Here is a 15,884-nt window from a genome sequence, read left to right as displayed (position 1 = left end):
TCAATTGTTGTGCTAATTGGGCGCAAATGCTACTGAGTCCCCATAATTTCTGCTCACACTTTCCTTAGGTGGCGAGCAGAAATATGCAAAAAGCAGAGATCAATCAACGCAAGCAGCAGAGTGTGCAGCCACAGCATTTGCCCTATTGTTTAAACACAACAACATGCGGTACAGTACTGCAAATTGTGACATTTATACAATCTTTTTGTGGAAAATAGATAAAGCGTAACTGATAATTATAGATGAGATCTTGCTGTGGAATGCCAAATATTAATGAAGTATCCACTCAGCACTAAAGGTAAAATATGGACCCATATGCATCTACCAAGTCTGCCCTAACTGCATCAAAATGGCATGTAATTACAGATGTTCAATCCACTGATATGGAGAGCATGAAAGCTTACAAAACAGCCTTTTAACATTTTTTTTTTTAAGGAACACACTAAAAAAAGCTAAGGACAAAACCAAAACAAAAAAACACTGTAGCAAGGACAATCTTAATGCATGGGCTTATATGGGCTCAATGATTCAAGGGGCGTTTGAGCAGGGGCGGTCTAGATCATGGACATCTATAGATGGGGGCATTGTGCTGAATGAGGGGGCCCCGGTACGTAACTTCCAGGGTGGTAGAAGAGGTTTAATAAGCAGTGGAGGGGTAGATAGTGGAGTGGCTTTTATATTCATCATTTTTCCGGTGGAAGGGCTGCTTGCTTGTGTGCTGATATCTCAAGTTCCTAAAAATAGATTTCTTAGCTTTTAACTGGATAGGAAACGAGAGTGTACTGGGGACTTTAGGGATCAGAGTTCAGGAGCCAGAGCAAAACACAGACTAAAATATAAAACTGCATACCAGGCGTGTGGACTTGGAGCAGGGACCAGCTGTAAGGCTGATATCTCTGGTTATGTGCATAGTAGATACAAGCTGCCAGTGTCCACCGAAAGGAGAGTCACAGCTTTTGGAGGATACCCTCAGAAAAACTCTAAAGGTGCATACACACTGAGCGCTTTTCCCCCCTGCCCAGAGATGTCAGCGGGGGTGAGCGGCTTTCCATAGCAGGACGCTATGGAAAGCCGCTCACACCGCCGTTCATCTACTGGTAATACCAGTAGGCGTCCGCCAGCGATGAAGCGGGAGCGCGCATCAGCGCTCATCGCTTGTACATACACACTGAGCAGCTCTGAGCTGAAAGCAGCTCAGCACACCAAAAGTGACCTGCTCTCAGCTCAAAATCACCCAGTGTGTGTGGGCCTTAAGTCAGACAGAACCCGAGATATCTAGCTGGGAAGAGCAATTAACAGGCTCGGATAGGGACCACGGTTTTGAAGTCTGATATCTCCGATTCCCGAGGGCAGATTTGCAGAAATTTGGTACCCCTGGAAATGAGGGACCCTCACTTATCAGCCTAGGGCCCATATACTCCTGGGGCCCTTGGGCAACTGCTCATTGAGCCCATATGAAAAGACGGCCCTGTGCACACGCACTTCAAAGAAAACATATGGCAGGGGTGTGGTATGGAAGGTAGATAGTGACTAGGTCGACAGTAACTAGGTCAACAGGGTCTAGTCGACAGGTCAAAAGGTCGACATGAGTATTTTTTTTTTTTTTTTTTGTGTCATTTTCTTCGTAGTGACCGGGAACCCCAATTAGTGCACCGTGTCGCTTCGCTCGGCACAGATTACCGTTCCAATCGTAGTCCACGTGGATCGTTAAGTATGAAAAGGTTAAAAAAAAAAGTAAAATTGTGAAAAACTCATGTCGACCTTTTGACCTAGAACATGTCGACCTAGAAACCCTGTCGACCTAGTGACCGGATCCCTATGGCAGACCTTGAATGCAGCTTGCACTATATATTTCCATCCATGGTTTTCCATGGGTCTTGTTTGCTTTAGGTTCTTCAAAAGGTGTCACATAGTTGATTTGTACCTTTTCTTTAACCGCACAAATAACCCAGTATCGACTTGGCATATTGCCGGGTCGGTGTGCGGTGTGAAAGGGGTATTGCCGAAATCGCGGGTCGCCTGACCCGGCAATTCTACCCGGGTATAAAGCAGTGTTATACCCAGGTTGAATACCGGGTCAGTGGCTGCGTAAATGGGCTCCCGGGTCGATGCGACCCGGGACCAGTTTACTAGATAGGGAGAGGCGGCGCGGAGTTGAGCTCATCTCCCAGCGCCGCCGCCGGCACCGTCCCCCCGCTGCTATGGCAACCCGCCCGGCTTATTGCCGGATTGGGGAAGCCAGCAGCAGCGTCCAATGCCGGATCCCACCCGGAAAGGACCCGCTTCCAATTCCCGGGTGGGAGCCGGCATTGGCAGTGTGAAAGGGGTATGACTGACTGTTATTACCCAGTTTTTTTTTTGTTTTTTTTATCACTGTTGCTTCCAACTGTAACACGCAACAGAATTTGCTTCATTATATAAGAAACTGTTAATACATAAATAATTTGAGTACAGAAAAATGTCTGCAATGTGGTTTAATTGTTTTCAGCAAGTCTAAAAAAAAAAAAAAAAAAAAAATAATAATAATTGTAAAAATAAAAAATAAAAAAAAAGTTGCAACTTTCATCCGTTAGTTAAATAACTAAATTTCTCAACTACTGCATGCAACACCCCAGGTTACAGGTCCTACATAATTCAACCCTTTTTTGAGCTTCTGCAAAATAGAATGTGAAAATTACATATTTATTGGTAAAATTATGTTATTTAAATGCCTCCAGGTGCATCGTTATTCAATGGGAGGGGTGTGCCATAGATTCTGCACTGACGGCCTGATTCAGAGATGGATGGAAATTCAATGCAGCTTGTAAGCAGTTTCAAATTACTGTCCAATTTGGGGAAGCGGTAAAAATACTGCTAGTCTGGATCCCGGCAGTCACAATGCCAACGCCGGAATCCCTACTAGCGGTGAAATGCCGCTGGAATACCGATGCCAGTCTATTCTCCCTCTGTGGGTGTCCACAACATCCACAGAGGGAGAATAGAACCTGTGGCGAGCGCAGTGAGCCACAGTGCCAGCAGCGCAGGAAGCCCGCAAGGGTCTTTCTAGCGCTCCGCCTACATTACGGCGGACGGGATCCCCCGATTTGAAGAAGACAACATGCAGGAGACGTCTCAGTAGAAGAGATGTTTACTTCATATAGCTGCGATCCCAGCACTGCGACTGATGTCACATGCTGGGGGGATTCAACATCTCGACCATGGGTCACAATGTCCGCGCAGGTGGCCAACTGAGTAAGCCTCAGCTTATGCAGCAGACCAACAGAAGAAGGGTCTGTGAGGCCAGGAAAACACAGACCCTTGGCTCTCCCTTCCCAGAAAACAGCGGTGACGAGCCCCCATTTCCAGGAACGCCCTCTCAATGCCACTGGCTGATTGGCAGACAGGAAATTTATGGGCAACATCACAAGGCCTGTTCTGTAACTGCATAGAACAGAACTTGTGCAGATGCAGATCACCAATAATTGGAAATCTGCATGCAGCAGGACACCTGCGTTTTTCTCTGAAGAAGGTCCTGACATTATTACCTTACAATAAGATTTTACTTACCGATAAATCTATTTCTCGTAGTCCGTAGTGGATGCTGGGACTCCGTAAGGACCATGGGGAATAGCGGCTCCGCAGGAGACAGGGCACAAAATAAAAGCTTAAGGATCAGGTGGTGTGCACTGGCTCCTCCCCCTATGACCCTCCTCCAAGCCTCAGTTAGGATACTGTGCCCGGACGAGCGTACATAATAAGGAAGGATATTGAATCCCGGGTAAGACTCATACCAGCCACACCAATCACACCGTACAACTCGTGATCTGAACCCAGTTAACAGTATGATAAACGCAAAGGAGCCTCTGAAAAGATGGCTCACAACAATAATAACCCGAATTTTTGTAACAATAACTATATACAAGTATTGCAGACAATCCGCACTAGGGATGGGCGCCCAGCATCCACTACGGACTACGAGAAATAGATTTATCGGTAAGTAAAATCTTATTTTCTCTGACGTCCTAGTGGATGCTGGGACTCCGTAAGGACCATGGGGATTATACCAAAGCTCCCAAACGGGCGGGAGAGTGCGGATGACTCTGCAGCACCGAATGAGAGAACTCCAGGTCCTCCTCAGCCAGGGTATCAAATTTGTAGAATTTAGCAAACGTGTTTGCCCCTGACCAAGTAGCTGCTCGGCAAAGTTGTAAAGCCGAGACCCCTCGGGCAGCCGCCCAAGATGAGCCCACTTTCCTTGTGGAATGGGCTTTTACTGATTTTGGTTGTGGCAATCCTGCCACAGAATGTGCAAGCTGAATTGTACTACAAATCCAACGAGCAATCGTCTGCTTTGAAGCAGGAGCACCCAGCTTGTTGGGTGCATACAGGATAAACAGAGAGTCAGATTTTCTGACTCCAGCCGTCCTGGAAACATATTTTCAAGGCCCTGACAACGTCAAGCAACTTAGAGTCCTCTAAGTCCCTGGTAGCCGCAGGTACCACAATAGGTTGGTTCATGTGAAATGCAGAAACCACCTTAGGTAGAAATTGAGGACGAGTCCTCAATTCCGCCCTGTCAGAATGAAAAATTAAGTAAGGGCTTTTATATGATAAAGCCGCCAATTCTGACACACGCCTGGCTGAAGCCAAGTCTAACAGCATCGACACCTTCCATGTGAGATATTTTAAGTCCACAGTGGAAAGTGGTTCAAACCAATGTGACTTTAGAAAACTCAACACAACATTGAGATCCCAAGGTGCCACTGGAGGCACAAAAGGAGGCTGTATGTGCAGCACCCCTTTTACAAAAGTCTGAACTTCAGGTACTGAAGCCAGTTCTTTCTGGAAGAAAATCGACAGGGCCGAAATTTGAACCTTAATGGACCCCAATTTTAGGCCCATAGACAGTCCTGTTTGCAGGAAATGAAGGAAACGACCCAGTTGAAATTCCTCTGTAGGGGCCTTCTTGGCCTCACACCACATTTACGCCAAATGCGGTGATAATGTTTTGCGGTTACGTCCTTCCTGGCTTTGACCAGAGTAGGGATGACTTCTTCTGGAATGCCTTTTCCCTCAGGATCCGGCGTTCAACCGCCATGCCGTCAAACGCAGCCGCGGTAAGTCTTGGAACAGACAAGGCCCCTGCAGTAGCAGGTCCTTTCTTAGAGGTAGAGGCCACGGTTCGTCCGTGAGCATCTCTTGAAGTTCCGGGTACCAAGTCCTTCTTGGCCAATCCGGAACCACGAGTATAGTTCTTACTCCTCTCCTTCTTATGATTCTCAGTACTTTTGGTATGAGAGGCAGAGGAGGGAACACATACACTGACTGGTACACCCACGGCGTTACCAGAGCGTCCACTGCTATTGCCTGAGGGTCCCTTGACCTGGCGCAATATCTGTCCAGTTTTTTGTTTAGACGTGACGCCATCATGTCCACCTTTGGTTTTTCCCAACGGTTTACAATCAGGTGGAAGACTTCTGGGTGAAGTCCCCACTCTCCCGGGTGAAGGTCGTGTCTGCTGAGGAAGTCTGCTTCCCAGTTGTCCACTCCCGGAATGAACACTGCTGACAGTGCTATCACATGATTTTCCGCCCAGCGAAGAATCCTTGCAGCTTCTGCCATTGCCCTCCTGCTTCTCGTGCCGCCCTGTCTGTTTACGTGGGCGACTGACGTGATGTTGTCCGATTGGATCAACACCGCCTGACCCTGAAGCAGAGGTTTTGCTTGACTTAGGGCATTGTAAATGGCCCTTAGTTCCAGAATGTTTATATGAAGAGATGTTTCCATGCTTGACCACAAGCCCTGGAAATTCCTTCCCTGTGTGACTGCTCCCCAGCCTCTCAGGCTGGCATCCGTGGTTACCAGGATCCAATCCTGAATGCCAAATCTGCGGCCCTCTAGTAGATGAGCACTCTGCAGCCACCACAGGAGAGACACCCTTGTCCTTGGCGACAGGGTTATCCGCTGATGCATCTGCAGATGCGATCCGGACCATTTGTCCAGTAGATCCCACTGAAACGTTCTTGCATGGAATCTTCCGAATGGAATCGCTTCGTAAGAAGCCACCATTTTTCCCAGGACCCGCGTGCACTGATGCACTGAGACCTGTCCTGGTTTTAGGAGGTTCCTGACTAGCTCGGATAACTCCCTGGCCTTCTCCTCCGGGAGAAACACCTTCTTCTGGACTGTGTCCAGAATCATTCCTAGGAACAGCAGACGTGTCGTTGGAATCAGCTGCGATTTTGGAATATTTAGAATCCACCCGTGCTGACGTAACACTACCTGAGATAGTGCTACTCCGACTTCTAACTGTTCCCTGGATCTTGCCCTTATCAGGAGATCGTCCAAGTAAGGGATAATTAAAATGCCTTTTCTTCGTAGAAGAATCATCATTTCGGCCATTACCTTGGTAAAGACCCGAGGTGCCGTGGACAATCCAAACGGCAGCGTCTGAAACTGATAATGACAGTTTTGTACTACAAACCTGAGGTACCCTTGGTGAGAAGGGTATATTGGGACGTGGAGATAAGCATCTTTGATGTCCAGAGACACCATATAGTCCCCTTCTTCCAGGTTCGCTATCACTGCTCTGAGTGACTCCATCTTGAATTTGAACCTTTTTATGTAAGTGTTCAAGGATTTCAGATTTAAAATTGGTCTCACCGAGCCGTCCGGCTTCGGTACCACAAACAGCGGGGAATAATACCCCTTTCCCTGTTGCAGGAGGGGTACCTTGATTATCACCTGCTGGGAATACAGCTTGTGAATGGCTTCCAAAACTGCCTCCCTGTCGGAGGGAGACTTTGGTAAAGCAGATTTCAGGAACCGATGAGGGGGAAACGCCTCGAATTACAGTTTGTACCCCTGCGATACTACCTGTAGAATCCAGGGATCCACTTGCGAGTGAGCCCACTGCGCGTTGAAATTCTTGAGACGGGCCCCCACCATATCTGAGTCTGCTTGTAAAGCCCCAGCGTCATGCTGAAGACTTGGCAGAAGCAGGGGAGGGCTTCTGCTCCTGGGAAGCGGCTGCATGGTGCAGTCTTTTTCCTCTTCCTCTGCCCCGGGGCAGAAAGGAGTGGCCTTTTGCTCGCTTGTACTTATGGGAACGAAAGGACTGAGTTTGAAAAGACGGTGTCTTTTTCTGCTGATGTGGAGTGACCTGGGGTAAAAAGGTGGATTTTCCAGCCGTTGCCGTGGCCACCAGGTCCGATAGACCAGCCCCAAATAACTCCTCCCCTTTATACGGCAATACTTCCATGTGCCGTTTGGAATCCGCATCCCCTGACCACTGTCGCGTCCATAACTCTCTTCTGACAGAGATGGACATAGCACTTACTCTTGATGCCAGGGTGCAAATATCCCTCTGTGCATCACGCATATATAGTAATGCATCCTTTAAATGTTCTATAGTTAACAAAATATTGTCCCTATCCAGGGTATCAATATTCTCGGTCAGGGAATCCGACCATGCGACTCCAGCACTGCACATCCAGGCTGAGGCGATTGCTGGTCGCAGTATAACACCAGTATGTGTGTATATACTTTTTAGGATATTTTCCAGCCTTCTATCAGCTGGTTCTTTGAGGGTAGCCGTATCAGGAGACGGTAACGCTACTTGTTTTGATAAACGTGTGAGCGCCTTATCTACCCTAGGGGGTGTTTCCCAACGCGCCCTAACCTCTGGCGGGAAAGGATATAATGCTAATAATTTTTTAGAAATTAGCTGTTTTTTATCGGGGGAAACCCACGCTTTTTCACACCTCATTTATTTCCTCTGACTCAGGAAAAAATATTGGTAGTTTTTTCTCACCCCACATAATACCCTTCTTTGTGGTACTTGTAGTGTCAGAAAGGTTCAATGCCTCTTTCATTGCCGTGATCATGTAACGTGTGGCCCTACTGGACATTACGTTTGTCTCGTCACCGTCGACACTAGACTCAGTATCTGTGTCAGGGTCTGTGTCGACCCACTGAGGTAACGGGCGTTTTAGCGCCCCTGACGGTGTTTGAGACGCCTGGACAGGCACTAATTGATTTGCCGGCTGTCTCATGTCGTCAACAGTTTTTTGCAAATTGCTGACATTATCACTTAATTGTTTAAATACAATCATCCAGTCAGGTGTCGACTCCCTAGGGGGTGACATCACCAACACAGGCAACTGCTCCGCCTCCACATTATTTTCCTCCTCATACATGTCGACACACGCGTACCGACACACAGCACACACACCGGGAATGCTCTGATAGAGGACAGGACCCCACTTAGCCCTTTGGAGAGACAGAGGGAGAGTCTGCCAGCACACACCCAGCGCTATATATATATACAGGGATAACCTTATATAAGTGTTACTCCCTTATAGCTGCTGTTAATATATTTATTTGCTGCCAAACGTGCCCCCCCTTCTCTTTTTTACCCTGATTCTGAAGCAGGACTGCAGGGGAGAGTCAGGGAGCCGTCCTTCCAGCGGAGCTGTGAGGGAAAATGGCGCTTGTGTGCTGAGGAGATAGGCTCCGCCCCTTCACGACGTCCTTATCTCCCGCTTTTTTGTGTAAAATGGCAGGGGATTAAAATACATCCATATAGCCCAGGAGCTATATGTGATGTATTCTGTTTTGCCACCTAAGGTATTCTGTTATATTGCGTCTCAGGGCGCTCCCCCCCCAGCGCCCTGCACCCTCAGTGACCGGAGTGTGAAGTGTGCTGAGAGCAATGGCGCACAGCTGCGGTGCTGTGCGCTACCTTAGTCTGAAGACAGGATGTCTTCTGCCGCCGATTTCACCGGACCTCTTCGTCTCTTCTGGCTCTGTAAGGGGGACGGCGGCGCGGCTCCGGTGACCCATCCAGGCTGAACCTGTGATCGTCCCTCTGGAGCTAGTGTCCAGTAGCCTAAGAAACCCGATCCACTCTGCACTCAGGTGAGTCCGTTTCTTCTCCCCTTAGTCCCACGATGCAGTGAGCCTGTTGCCAGCAGGACTCACTGAAAATAAAAAAACCTAACTAAACTTTTATTCTAAGCAGCTCAGGAGAGCCACCTAGATTGCACCCTTCTCTGGCCGGGCACAAAAATCTAACTGAGGCTTGGAGGAGGGTCATAGGGGGAGGAGCCAGTGCACACCACCTGATCCTTAAGCTTTAATTTTGTGCCCTGTCTCCTGCGGAGCCGCTATTCCCCATGGTCCTTACGGAGTCCCAGCATCCACTAGGACGTCAGAGAAAATCTAATTTTATCCATGCTTTTCACACACACGGGCTGTGACTTACAATCTGTCTTAACTCTCACCGAGACCCATATTAACCAAATACGGATTTTCTAACTGAATAGGAAAATGCTGCAACTACAGGATATTGACCTACTGTAAAGAGCTAATAGAATTCAGGCCAAAGTATTCCCACCATGTAATAGGAAGAGTAAATATGGCAGATTTGATAAAAAATAAGAATTTACTTACCGATAATTCTATTTCTCATAGTCCGTAGTGGATGCTGGGGACTCCGTCAGGACCATGGGGAATAGCGGGCTCCGCAGGAGACAGGGCACATCTAAAAAAGCTTTTAGGTCACATGGTGCGTACTGGCTCCTCCCCCTATGACCCTCCTCCAAGCCTCAGTTAGGTACTGTGCCCGGACGAGCGTACACAATAAGGAAGGATCTTGAATCCCGGGTAAGACTCATACCAGCCACACCAATCACACCGTACAACTTGTGATCTGAACCCAGTTAACAGTATGATAACAAAACGAAGTAGCCTCTGAAAAGATGGCTCACAACAACAGTAATAACCCGATTTTGTAACAATAACTATGTACAAGCATTGCAGACAATCCGCACTTGGGATGGGCGCCCAGCATCCACTACGGACTATGAGAAATAGAATTATCGGTAAGTAAATTCTTATTTTCTCTAACGTCCTAGTGGATGCTGGGGACTCCGTCAGGACCATGGGGATTATACCAAAGCTCCCAAACGGGCGGGAGAGTGCGGATGACTCTGCAGCACCGAATGAGAAAACTCCAGGTCCTCTGTAGCCAGAGTATCAAATTTGTAAAATTTTACAAACGTGTTCTCCCCTGACCACGTAGCTGCTCGGCAAAGTTGTAATGCCGAGACCCCTCGGGCAGCCGCCCAAGATGAGCCCACCTTCCTTGTGGAGTGGGCCTTTACAGATTTAGGCTGTGGCACGCCTGCCACAGAATGTGCAAGTTGGATTGTGCTACAGATCCAACGTGCAATCGTCTGTTTAGACGCAGGAGCACCCATCTTGTTGGGTGCATACAATGTAAACAACGAGTCAGTTTTTCTGACTCCAGCTGTCCTTGAAATATATATTTTTAATGCTCTGACAACGTCCAGTAACTTGGAGTCCTCCAAGTCGCTAGTAGCCGCAGGCACCACAATAGGCTGGTTTAAGTGAAATGCCGAAACCACCTTAGGGAGAAATTGAGGACGTGTCCTCAATTCTGCCCTGTCCGAATGGAATATCAGATATGGGCTCTTGTATGACAAAGCTGCCAACTCTGAAACTCTCCTGGCAGAAGCCAGGGCCAACAGCATGGTTACCTTCCATGTAAGGTATTTTAATTCTACCGATTTTAACGGCTCAAACCAATGAGATTTGAGAAAATTTAGAACCACGTTCAAATCCCACGGTGCCACTGGAGGCACTATTGGGGGTTGTATATGTAGTACACCTTTGACAAAAGTTTGTACTTCAGGCACTGACGCCAATTCCTTCTGGAAGAAAATTGATAAGGCCGAAATTTGAACTTTAATAGACCTCAATTTTAGGCCCATAGACAATCCTGCTTGCAGGAAATGTAAGAATCGACCCAATTGAAATTCTTCCGTTGGAGCCTTCTTGGCCTCACACCACGCAACATATTTTCGCCAAATGCGGTGATAATGTTGTACAGTCACTTCCTTCCTAGCCTTAATCAAGGTAGGAATAACTTCCTCTGGAATGCCCTTTTCTTTTAGAATCCGGCGTTCAACCGCCATGCCGTCAAACGCAGTCGCGGTAAGTCTTGGAACATACAAGGTCCCTGCTGAAGCAGATCCCTTCTTAGAGGTAGAGGCCACGGATCCTCCGTGAGCATCTCTTGAAGTTCCGGATACCAAGTTCTCCTTGGCCAGTCCGGAGCCACCAGTATCGTTCTTACTCCTCTTTTCCGTATAATTCTCAGTACCTTTGGTATGAGAGGCAGAGGAGGGAACACATACACTGATTGGTACACCCACGGTGTTACCTACTGACACCGTTCCTGGTTTTAGGAGGTTCCTGACAAGTTCGGATAACTCCCTTGCTTTCTCCTCCGGGAGAAACACCTTTTTCTGAACCGTGTCCAGAATCATTCCCAGGAACAGCAGACGAGTTGTCGGGGTCAATTGAGATTTTGGAAGATTCAGAATCCACCCGTGTTGCTGAAGCACTACCTGGGTTAGTGCTACACCGACTTCCAGCTGTTCTCTGGACTTTGCCCTTATCAGGAGATCGTCCAAGTAAGGGATAATTAATACGCCTTTTCTTCGTAGAAGAACCATCATTTCGGTCATTACCTTGGTAAAGACCCGAGGGGCCGTGGACAAACCAAACGGCATCGTTTGAAACTGATAATGACAGTCTTGTATCACGAACCTGAGATACCCTTGGTGTGAGGGGTAAATTGGGACATGCAGATAAGCATCCTTTATGTCCAGGGACACCATGAAGTCCCCTTCTTCCAGATTCGCTATCACTGCTCTGAGTGACTCCATCTTGAACTTGAATTTCTGTATGTACAGGTTCAAGGATTTCAGATTTAGAATAGGTCTTACCGAACCGTCCGGCTTCGGTACCACAAATAGTGTGGAATAATACCCCTTTCCCTGTTGTAGGAGGGGTACCTTGACTATCACCTGCTGAGAATACAGCTTGTGAATGGCTTCCAAAACCGACGTCCTTTCTGAGGGAGACGTTGGTAAAGCAGACTTTAGGAACCGGCGAGGGGGAAACCTTTCGAACTCCAGCATGTAACCCTGAGATATTATCTGCAGGACCCACGGGTCCACTTGTGAGTGAGCCCATTGATTGCTGAAAATCTTGAGTCGACCCCCCACCGTTCCTGGGTCCGCTTGTAAAGCCCCAGCGTCATGCTGATGGCTTTGTAGAAGCCGGGGCGGGCTTCTGTTCCTGGGCAGGGGCTGCGTGCTGCCCTTTCTTACCCTTTCCTCTGCCTCTCGGCAGATAAGACTGTCCTTTTGGTCGCTTTTTATAGGAGCGAAAGGACTGCGGCTGAAAAGACGGTGTCTTTTTCTGTTGTGAAGGGGTCTGAGGTAAAAAGATGGATTTGCCGGCAGTTGCCGTGGTCACCAGGTCCGAAAGACCGACCCCAAACAATTCCTCTCCTTTATATGGCAATACTTCCATATGCCTCTTGGAATCCGCATCACCTGACCACTGTCGCGTCCATAAACTTCTTCTAGCAGATATGGACATCGCGCTTACTCTTGATGCTAGAGTACAAACATCCCTCTGAGCATCTCGCATATAAAGAAAAGCATCCTTTAATTGCTCTAGAGTCAATAAAATACTGTCCCTATCCAGGGTCTCAATATTTTCAGTCAGAGAATCCAACCACACTACCCCAGCACTGCACATCCAGGCTGAGGCTATTGCCGGTCGCAGTATAACACCCGTATGTGTGTATATACTCTTCAGTGTAGTTTCCAGCCTCCTATCTGCTGGATCCTTGAGGGCGGCCGTATCAGGAGACGGCAACGCCACTTGCTTTGATAAACGTGTGAGCGCCTTATCCACCTTAGGGGGTGTTTCCCAGCGCGCCCTAACCTCTGGTGGGAAAGGGTATAATGCCAACAACTTCTTTGAAATTAGCATTTTTCTATCGGGGGTAACCCACGCTTCATCACACACATCATTCAATTCCTCTGATTCTGGGAAAAATACAGGTAGTTTTTTCACCCCCCACATAATACCCCTTTTTGAGGTACCAGCAGTATCAGAGATCTGTAACGCCTCCTTCATTGCCGTGATCATATAACGTGTGGCCCTATTGGAAAATACGTTTGTTTCTTCACCGTCGACACTAGATTCATCTGTGTCGGTACCCGTGTCGACTGACTGAGGTAAAGGACGTTTTACAGCCCCTGACGGTGTCTGAGACGCCTGAACCGGTACTAACTGGTTTGCCGGGCGTCTTATTTCGTCAACTGACTTTTGCAGTGTGCTGACATTATCACGTAATTCCATAACTAAAGCCATCCATTCCGGTGTCGACTCCCTAGGGGGTGACATTACCATCATCGGCAATTGCTCTGCCTCCACACCAACATCGTCCTCATACATGTCGACACACACGTACCGACACACAGCAGCCACACAGGGAATGCTCTAATCGAAGACAGGACCCCTTAGCCCTTTGGGGAGACAGAGGGAGAGTTTGCCAGCACACACCAAAAGCGCTATAAATGTATAAAAACAACCCTAGAAGGTGTTGTTTACTATATATGCGCTCTTAATATATAAATATCGCCAATTTATGCCCCCCTTCTCTTTGTTACCCTGTTTCTGTAGTGCAGTGCAGGGGAGAGTCCTGGGAGCCTTCCTCACCAGCGGAGCTGAGCAGGAAAATGGCGCTGAGTGCTGAGGAGAATAAGCTCCGCCCCTTTTTCGGCGGGATTTTTCTCCCGGTTTTTAAGAAACTGGCCTGGGTCAAAATACATACATATAGCCTTAATGGGTATATGTGATGTATTTCTTTTGCCACTAAAGGTAATTATATTGCTGCCCAGGGCGCCCCCAGCAGCGCCCTGCACCCTCCGTGACTGAGTCAGTGAGCCGTGTGACAACAATGGCGCACAGCTGCAGTGCTGTGCGCTACCTTCATGAAGACTGTGGAGTCTTCTGCCGCCTGTTTTCCGGACCTCCGTTCTGCCGTCTCTTCAGCGTCTGTAAGGGGGATCGGCGGCGCGGCTCCGGGACGAACCCCAGGCTGACCTGTGTTCCGACTCCCTCTGGAGCTAAGTGTCCAGTAGCCTAAGACTCCAATCCATCCTGCACGCAGGTGAGTTGGAAATCTCTCCCCTAAGTCCCTCGATGCAGTGATCCTGTTGCCAGCAGGAATCACTGAGATTGAAACCTAAAAAAAAACTTTTCTAAACAGCTCTTTAAGAGAGCCACCTAGATTGCACCCTCTCGGACGGGCACAAAAACCTAACTGAGGCTTGGAGGAGGGTCATAGGGGGAGGAGCCAGTACGCACCATGTGACCTAAAAGCTTTTTTAGATGTGCCCTGTCTCCTGCGGAGCCCGCTATTCCCCATGGTCCTGACGGAGTCCCCAGCATCCACTAGGACGTTAGAGAAACAGTGATTACTGGTTTTCTAGAGCCCAATGTGCACAGTACAGTCCTATTACTGCTGACAGGGAACGAAGCAGTGCTGCTAATAGTGTGCAAAAGCTAGTGAGATACATTATTGGAATAGGGTAGTGTAGATGAGCACCTGCCCTACTAGTCTGCCAGCATTACAGTCTCCCTGCGTGACAGTAGCACACTAATCCTATGACGTACTAGTTGCATACACACACCTAATCCCCTCTAAAATATGTGAGGGCTTCATTGTTATCACCTGGGGAACGCAATCAAAGATTACATACATTAGTGCTGGAAATATTATTGTAATTAACCAGTAACATAACACATATTTAGGAGATAAAGCGTCTATTTATGAAGCAGTAAAAAGTGTGAGGAAGTCAGCCAGTGAAGAAGCTGCTACATATAATTTTATAGAATGCACTTTACAATTGTTACCTCAACACTGAGTGGTTACTAGGGGCAACTTCTCCACTGACTCACTACACTGCTCCATGAACAGACCCCAAAGAGTGCAATACACAGTACAGGTGACCAGTGTAAATGGGGTGGGCAGAGGGTCACTGCACACACAGTGACAGCTGCTGAAGACAGCGCACACCCCCTATGGCTGACATCCCCTTTAGGACCTACAAGGTCAGCCCTAATTGCCTCCCCAGCTCACCGAGGAGGGCTCTCGGTCTCCCCCTCAACGACGTGCCCGGGGTTCCAGTTGTTCACCATCCCGGCGTTTTGCTGGCAGCAGTGGCGGGGACACCTCGGCCGGTCCCGACGGAAGTTACGTCACGAAGGGCGCGTCCCTGTTGTCAAGCCAGTGACGTCACCGATGTTTATTGCAGGAGCACTGTACACAGTGTGTGTGTACCTACTCAGTGTTCTGTCTCATCATCTTTGGCTGGGCGGAGAGTACGATATCGGATGATGTTTTGTGATGGCTCAGTGTACAGTATAGGTGGAGTAATGCTGCCACATAGACAACCCCTAGACAAAGTTTATTTTGTAGAACTTGTAATCTTGGCGACAGTTGTTTCATAAACTGAAATGCTGGCATCGTCTTTAGGGTCAACGAGTTCTCTATCTCCATGAGCACGCCTGCGGTGCATGTCAAGTCTGTTTTTGTTAGGGCACAGGGCAAACTGCTATAAAAGGTGCTGTATAATGTATGATTGCCATCAACTTGAAACCCTATCCGTTTGATAGATAGACAGTGTCTAGTTAGACAGTCGATAGACACCATATATTAGACAGACATAAGGTCGACATGAAAATGGTCGACATGAAAAAAGATATACAAATGTTTTTTTTTATGTAACATGTTTTTGAATTATTTCATACTTTCTCTATCCATGTCGGCATAGAGTTGGTTATAAACCTTGTGGCGAGCGCAGCAAGCCACCGTGCCCGAAGCGTGGCGAGAGTATGCCTTTCTACAATTGGGGGTCCCAGATGACAAAACTATCCACACAAACCACAAAAATGCAAAAAACATGGTGTCTACCTTTTTCATGTCGACCATTTTCATGTCGACCTTTTGA

At 48.0% G+C, this 15,884-nt stretch overlaps 1 protein-coding gene across 2 annotated transcripts in view; it reads right to left on the bottom strand.

Annotated features, from left to right (window-relative positions):
- The window catches only part of R3HDM4 (R3H domain containing 4), a 112,522-nt gene extending 97,349 nt beyond the window's left edge, over nucleotides 1-15,173 (bottom strand). The window contains exon 1 of one of the 2 annotated variants that reach the window (XM_063914377.1): nucleotides 15,014-15,173. In XM_063914377.1, the coding sequence (XP_063770447.1) occupies nucleotides 15,014-15,072 (59 nt within the window). In that variant the 5' untranslated portion in view covers nucleotides 15,073-15,173. The remainder of the gene's footprint in view (nucleotides 1-15,013) is intronic. The other variant, XM_063914376.1, reaches the window with a different exon arrangement.
- Nucleotides 15,174-15,884: the final 711 nt, after the last annotated feature.

Source organism: Pseudophryne corroboree, chromosome 1 (genome assembly GCF_028390025.1).
Source record: "Pseudophryne corroboree isolate aPseCor3 chromosome 1, aPseCor3.hap2, whole genome shotgun sequence".
In the NCBI taxonomy this organism is placed as follows: Eukaryota; Metazoa; Chordata; class Amphibia; order Anura; family Myobatrachidae; genus Pseudophryne; species Pseudophryne corroboree.
The sequence above is the reverse complement of the archived record's forward strand: the minus strand, read 5'-3'. Positions and strand labels throughout refer to the sequence as shown.